General features: G+C 40.3%; 1 protein-coding gene across 1 annotated transcript in view; it reads right to left on the minus strand.

Annotated features, from left to right (window-relative positions):
• anxa3a (annexin A3a) overlaps positions 1-6,578 on the minus strand; it is an 11,737-nt gene extending 5,159 nt beyond the window's left edge. Inside the window, exons 1-8 of the mRNA XM_037680160.1 lie at positions 6,539-6,578; positions 4,519-4,549; positions 4,290-4,337; positions 4,102-4,189; positions 3,148-3,242; positions 2,103-2,216; positions 1,902-1,992; positions 1,154-1,233 (exon numbers count right to left, since the gene is read on the minus strand). Of these exons, the coding sequence (XP_037536088.1) occupies positions 1,154-1,233; positions 1,902-1,992; positions 2,103-2,216; positions 3,148-3,242; positions 4,102-4,189; positions 4,290-4,337; positions 4,519-4,533 (531 nt within the window). The 5' untranslated portion in view covers positions 4,534-4,549; positions 6,539-6,578. The remainder of the gene's footprint in view (positions 1-1,153; positions 1,234-1,901; positions 1,993-2,102; positions 2,217-3,147; positions 3,243-4,101; positions 4,190-4,289; positions 4,338-4,518; positions 4,550-6,538) is intronic.

Genomic DNA, 6,578 nt, shown 5'->3' on the forward strand with positions numbered 1-6,578 from the left:
CAGCAAAACCATAGCTAAAGACTCAAAATAGCTAAAGACTCAAACTAGCAAAGAAGTAACTAAAGGCTTAAATCAGCAAAACACTGATGAGACCACAAGTTGGCAAAATGTAGCTAAAAACTCAATAGACCAAAAAACAAAACAAAAACTATAATTAGTAACACTGTGACTAAAAGAACGAATGAGTAAAATATGAGCTAGATGCAAAAATGTCCAAAACAGTAGCTAACGGCTCAAATCTAAGATCACAAATTAGCTAAATATAGCTGTAAACTCAAATTAGCAGAACAGCAGCAAAGCTTTCAATCAGCAGAACACTGATAAGAGCACAGATTACTAAAACTTAACTAAATAAGTCTAAATAAGTCAAATTAACCAAAGAGTAGCTAAAGCTAAAATTAACAGAACAATAGCTAAAGGCTCAAATCAGCAATACTGTAGCTAAAAGCATAAATTAGTAATACTGTGGCTAAACAGTAAGAGACATAAGAGATGAGATATTTTATTGATCCTGCAAGAAATTGTTGAAAAAATTAGCAAAAACACAAGCTAAAAGCTAAAAATAGCTAAAAGCACAAATAAAACATAGCTAAAAGCTTGAACTAGCAAAACTGTAGCTAAAAGCTAAAATTAGCCAAACACAGCTAAAAGCACTGATTAGCAAAATGTAGCTTAAAACTTGAATTAGCAAAATAGTAGCCCAAGGTTCAAATTAGCAAAACAGGAGCTAAAAATAAATGAGCAAAACTTAGCTAAAAGGACGTATTAATAAAATAACTAGAAGCACAAATGAGCATCCTTGTTGTGTAAAGCTTAAGTTAGCAAAACCTAAAAGCTAAAACTAGCACAACCATAGCTAAAAAGGGACATTAAGAATGAATCAGAATCAAATGAAGATTTTGGATAAATGTTTTGTAAATAAATTTAAATAATTTAAAAACTGTAAAAGTTATAAAAAGTAAAAGTCGAAGTAGAATATTTAAAATCGAGCCGAAGGTTTGAATAAACAAACTGTCAAAACAGCTCAAAATAAATAAAAACGTCCAGAAGAACGTGGGTTTGACTCCCGGTTTGTAAAATCGGATCATTTTCATCTCGTTCGTTTTAAAGTTCTACAGAAAATTAATTTTCTTATTCGTCTTTTTTCACAGACCTCAGCCAAGAGCAGCAGCGCTTTGGAAACATTTCCAGAAAGTTCCCTTTTCAGTTCAAGACTCAACTCCTTCTTTGTTTCTGAGGAAAAACAAACAAACAAACAAGGTACTGAAACGTAAACAAATAAAACATCTGTGAAACACAAAAGTCGTATTTGATCTTTTTGGAGCTGAATGGGTCAAAGCTCTTCGAGTCTGTTGTGAATGACTCTCAGCTACTACCACCTGAAACATCAGCTGAACGTTTGTAGCGTTAAAACCGTTTGTCGTCATCACCGAGCGATGAACCGTCTGACTGAAATCACGTCGACACCCTTTAATCCAACCAGCTGAACCCGTTTTCATACACTACTTTAATTTTAGCTCGTGATTTTAGCTCGGGTGATGATCTTTGTGCCTGTTAGCAAAATGTTTCAGGAACCTTGGCTTTTTTGGCAACACAATCAAGATGTCCGCCACAGATAAACAAGAAAGTGGCTGCAACTCTGAAAACTAAAGGATGAGCTAATGTGGTGGTAGCTGAGAGTCATCTCCAACACAGACCATGAGCTCGAGCACAGCCGATTCTCTCAAAGAACGGCACTTTAATTTAATTTATATCTTGTTGGCATCAAATTCTGGACTTGATTAAATCGTCAGAAACAAACACTGAAAACACAAAAAAATTATTATTTTAGCATTTCAAAATGTTTTCTCAGTCGATGCCTAAAAACGGAGCCTGTTGACTCGTGTTGGAGCGTTTTTAACCTCGTAAATATTCACTCTGCAGAGCTTTGATCTGCTGGTTGGACCTGGAGGCAAAGATCTCAGCCAGGATGTGCTCCTTTGTGCCGGCTCCCTGCAACAAAACAAAACAACACAAAACACTTTTAGGTTACGGTTCTGGATGTCAGAATGATTAAAAACATCATGACATGTTTATGGGAGCTATCCCGAGAGGAACCGGACTTTCATGGCCCGCATCACTTCGTGGCAGTCGTACGCCGCAGGAGGAGTGATGAGCGCCACCAGCAGGTTTTCAAAGTCTCCATGCGTGTCCCCCTTTAGGTCTTCGTCCAGGGTCTGTGGAGGAAACAGAGCAGGACTGTTGGTGCAGCCACACCCTGCAAACACAAGCTGCAGCTTCGTCCTGAAGAACAGGATTTAAAGAGCGACTCGGACCTGGCGTCTCTGTACGCAGACGATCCTGTAGTTTACCTGAAGTTTCTCAAATCTTAAACTACTTTAATTTCTAGAGGTTAAGTTTAAATAAACACTAGTGGCTTCAAAAAGCACCTGTCTAAAATTATTTCTCTCTTTACAAATCCATCATCTTTTACCCGCTTCTTCCATTTTGGGTCACGGGGGTCGCTGGTGTCCATGTCCAGCAATCACTGCGAGGGGCGGGGGACACCCTGGACAGGTCTCCAGTCCATCACAGGGACACATAGAGACAAACAACCATTCACTCTCTCACTCACACCTAGGGACAATTTAGTCACCAATCAGTCTAACATGCATGTTTTTGGTCTGTGGGAGGAAACCGGAGCACACGGAGAAAACCCACGCATGCACGGAGAGAACATGCAAACTCCACCCAGAAAGGCCCCCGGACCGGGATTTGAACCAGGGACCTGCTCGCTGAGAGGCAGCAGCTCTACCAGTTGCACCACCGTGCTGCCCTCTTTACGAATCTAACTTTTTAAATAATTTGGTAAAGTCGTGATTTAATTATCTTATTTGTTGGGTTCTGTTTGCAGAAAGGCATCATGGGAAGTGATGCCATTGTGTCTCGGCTGGAACTTTGTATTTTCAGTCACGTGGTTGAAGCACTTTGTTTATTTAATTCCTCTTTTTTAGAGAGGAGTAAAAAAAAAAAAACTAGTTTAAACCCGTTTGATGTTTTATTAACCAACAAGACCCAGTTTACAAACTTTAAACTCCAGAACGAAGACAACGAGACGACTACTGTCAGAAAAACAAGACCAACGACCCATTGTTAATAATTTCTTACTCTGCCAGTCGCTTCTTGATAAGCTTTGCAGACGAGCTGCCTCTGAGCGTTGCTTCTTTGAGTCAAGACGTCCATCAGGACCTTCTCATTTGTTCCTGAAAACATTGTAAAAAGACATTAGCCATGCTAACGTGGTTTACATGGAACTAAAGTGATTTTTATTCAGGTTGTGATTTACAGCAGAAAAGGCTGTTTTAGATAAATGTGCGCGCTTTCTTTTTAGCATTTTATCACCTCACATTGAAAAGAATATGAATTAAATTTATTTTGGTTTAAAATATATAAAATCATGAGGATTTCTGATCAAATCATGCAGAATGCACAGCTGGTTGTCAGTGACTGGAGCCGCCATCTTGGATTTCAAACTTGATTCCTTTAGTCGCTTGTTCTTTTTATCAAAATATACAAACACTGACTCCTAAGAAACATAAATCCTAAAAATAAATAAATAAACTACTTAAAGGAAACAAAATAATAAAAAAAATGGTCAATTTTAGTTAACTTAAGCCTAGTTTGCTTGATTAACTAGCTTTTCCATAAAAACAAGATAAATATTAAAACTGCAGTTTAATAAAGCAAGAATTTATATTTATATTCAAGATAAACTATTTGAACAAAAAAAAGCAGTTTTTAATTAGCATCCGGACTTTGACTTGCCCATTTAAAACAACAATCTTTATAAACACTTGGTTAGATTGTTCTTAGCACCGTTTTGTTTAATTTCTTACCTTTTATCAACTATTTTTTCTTCTGCAGTTCAACTCATGAACAGATGTTTGGAGTTTCTCCTTTAGACCTCTGTCAGTGATGCTCTTAATGTCACCGTGTCAATGTGTCTTTCAGTTTAGGATGACTGGGTGTTTTTATGTATTGAAGTAACGTAAAATGTTATTTTTCTGGGATTCAATCAATCAAACGTTATAACTTTCAAGTTATAAAAACTGAACTTTGTACCAAATCCATCGATGGCCTTCTTCATGGCCGCAGCATCGTCCACTGCGCTAAAGTTTCCTTTAGGCTTGATGGTTCCTCTGTCTCCACTCTACGGAACAGGTGAATTCAAACAAACGGTGGTTTATGTACATTTAATGCGTCACCTGCAGAAAACACCCCGCATGTCTGGTTTCAGGAACGTGACCTACTTGTGCAGAAAAAGACGAAGGAGAATCCACGAGGCTCTCCAAGTCGTCCTGAAATCATCAGACTGACGTTTAGAACGTGAAACAGTTTGACATCATCATCACAAACACCATTCTTCTTCTATTTGCAGTTCAACATCTTTTTATTTTATATCATTATTCCTCTGCTCATGCCCAGACTATCTCAGCCTCTAACGTTGTGTATTAATACCACCAAAAGAAAATGTTTTACCCATAAGGTTGCCATGGTGAAGATACTTCCCCTATGAAACAAACATTCATAGAATTAAACACTCACGACTTTTAAATGGCTGAAAACTGACATCAGATTTTACATTTAGAACAAAACTGAAGCAGTTCTACTTAATTTAATAATAATTTAAAAAAACATCAACGTTCTCCTGCATCTCCATCTTCTAATGTTTCTCCATGCTCAGGTTGCAGAGGCAACAGATCCAGGAGATCTGCCCAGGGACACTCTACTTCTCCTCCTGGGTCAGAGAGGATAGAACTCCAGCGAGTCCTGGCTCTGTCCCGGACCCAGAAAACTCCCTGGCTCTCGATCGAGGTGGCTGCTTCTGGCTTTCCTCCCGTTTCTCCTTCCTCCTGCTCTGCTCTCTGTGTGTCTGAAGCGCCTGGGTCTCATCTCCCGAACGTAAATGAAGAAGATTATGGATCTGGTATCGTGGGCGTTCAACTCTATCGATAAGATTTTTTCAACAAAGCGACAAGGTCCTGGAGAACCGGCGTGCCCAGCTGAGACGCACGCTGTGGGGTACGTCATGGAGTGGTGGGGCGTGTGGCAGCTTCTCAGTCCTGTCTCAGGAGGATGTTGAAGACGTTTACATGTTTGGATTCATGATCGCAGGGTCTCTGCTTTTTGGCCTCGGCGGGGCTCTGTTTTATCGACTTTTGAAGAAGACGTCGGGAGCAGTTTCAGCCGTGGCAAAGCTTCCGGGTCAGTGTGGAGGTCTGGTCCGCGCTGTGGGAACTCTAAATCAACTGGTTTACGAGCTAAACCGTAAGGTGGAGGCGATTTATGAGAATCGTAGACCTGCGGCTTCTGGGACTCGTCAGCGCGGTGGGTTCGACCTTGAGGGAGACTCATCGCATGGATCAGTGGAATGGATTCCCACAGTTAGGCCATTTTGGAACCAGGACGTCCAGATGGACTCGAGGCTGAAGCCAAAAATCTGTCTGCCTGAAGAAAACCAACAATCAAAGCTGATCTGAATCCGACTCCCGACGGCCTCGGAACGGGTCGACTATCAAATTTCTCCTGGCTCATGTGGTGTAGTCTACATTTTTGCAGTGGGTTTACTGTGCTTAGAAACCAAAGTACACAGGTTAGTACAATGCAACTGTCAGTTTGTTTTGATGTCATATAGAACATTTCCAAATTTTTCTGATGCTTATTTGAATAAATGAACAACAAAACTTTGTACAACAGCTGGCTTTGTATTAAAAACCTGTTACAGAATTTATAAAACGGTATCAAAGCAAAGCATACGGATTGTTCCGGAAGCGTTTAACATATCAATGACACGTGCTAATGATATGTATCATTGGGCACTTTTAAGTGGGTATACTGAAATGTTTAAGCTTTTTCTAGTGGGTGTACTCCGTGTAGCCGAGTATCACGTACACTACACCACTGGGTCGTGGGTAACCAAGGACAAAAGCTTCATCTATCCGTCCATCTTCTGGACGACTGCATGCACACGTCCTCGTTGTATCTCAGTGCAATGATGATAAAGCTTATTCTGATGGAGGATCCTGATCAGATGGACCATCTCAACTGACTCCTTTCGATGCAGAAGCTCCATTTGAAACTCGCCCTCTAATGCTGAGCCAGCAAGGGAAGTTCATTTCAGCTGCTTGAATCCAGGATCTGGTTCTTTCAGCCATGATCCAAATCTCATGACCACTGGTGAAGGTTGGAATGTAGACAGACCAGTAAACCCAGAGCTTTGTCTGTCAACTCAACTTTCGTTTACCATGAATGACCGAAGCAACACCCTCATTACTGAGGACCCTGATCCGCCAGTTCACCCCATCACTCAGGAATAAGACGCCCAGATACCTGAACTGGAATTACACCTTTAGGTCCAGTTCCAACAGAGAAATGCACTGAACTCGTGAACGCGAGAAGATTCTGTTCAAGCAGAACTGAAACAGGAAGTCGTTTCTTCTTTTTAAAAACAAAAGTCTGTTGAAATCAGATTAATGAACGGAAAACAGAAAAAACTCACCTTGCTTTAGAAAAACAAACGTTTTCGGTCACACCTTCAG

This window comes from Nematolebias whitei, chromosome 8, assembly GCF_014905685.2.
Source record: "Nematolebias whitei isolate Nwh7 chromosome 8, NemWhi1, whole genome shotgun sequence".
In the NCBI taxonomy this organism is placed as follows: domain Eukaryota; kingdom Metazoa; phylum Chordata; class Actinopteri; order Cyprinodontiformes; family Rivulidae; genus Nematolebias; species Nematolebias whitei.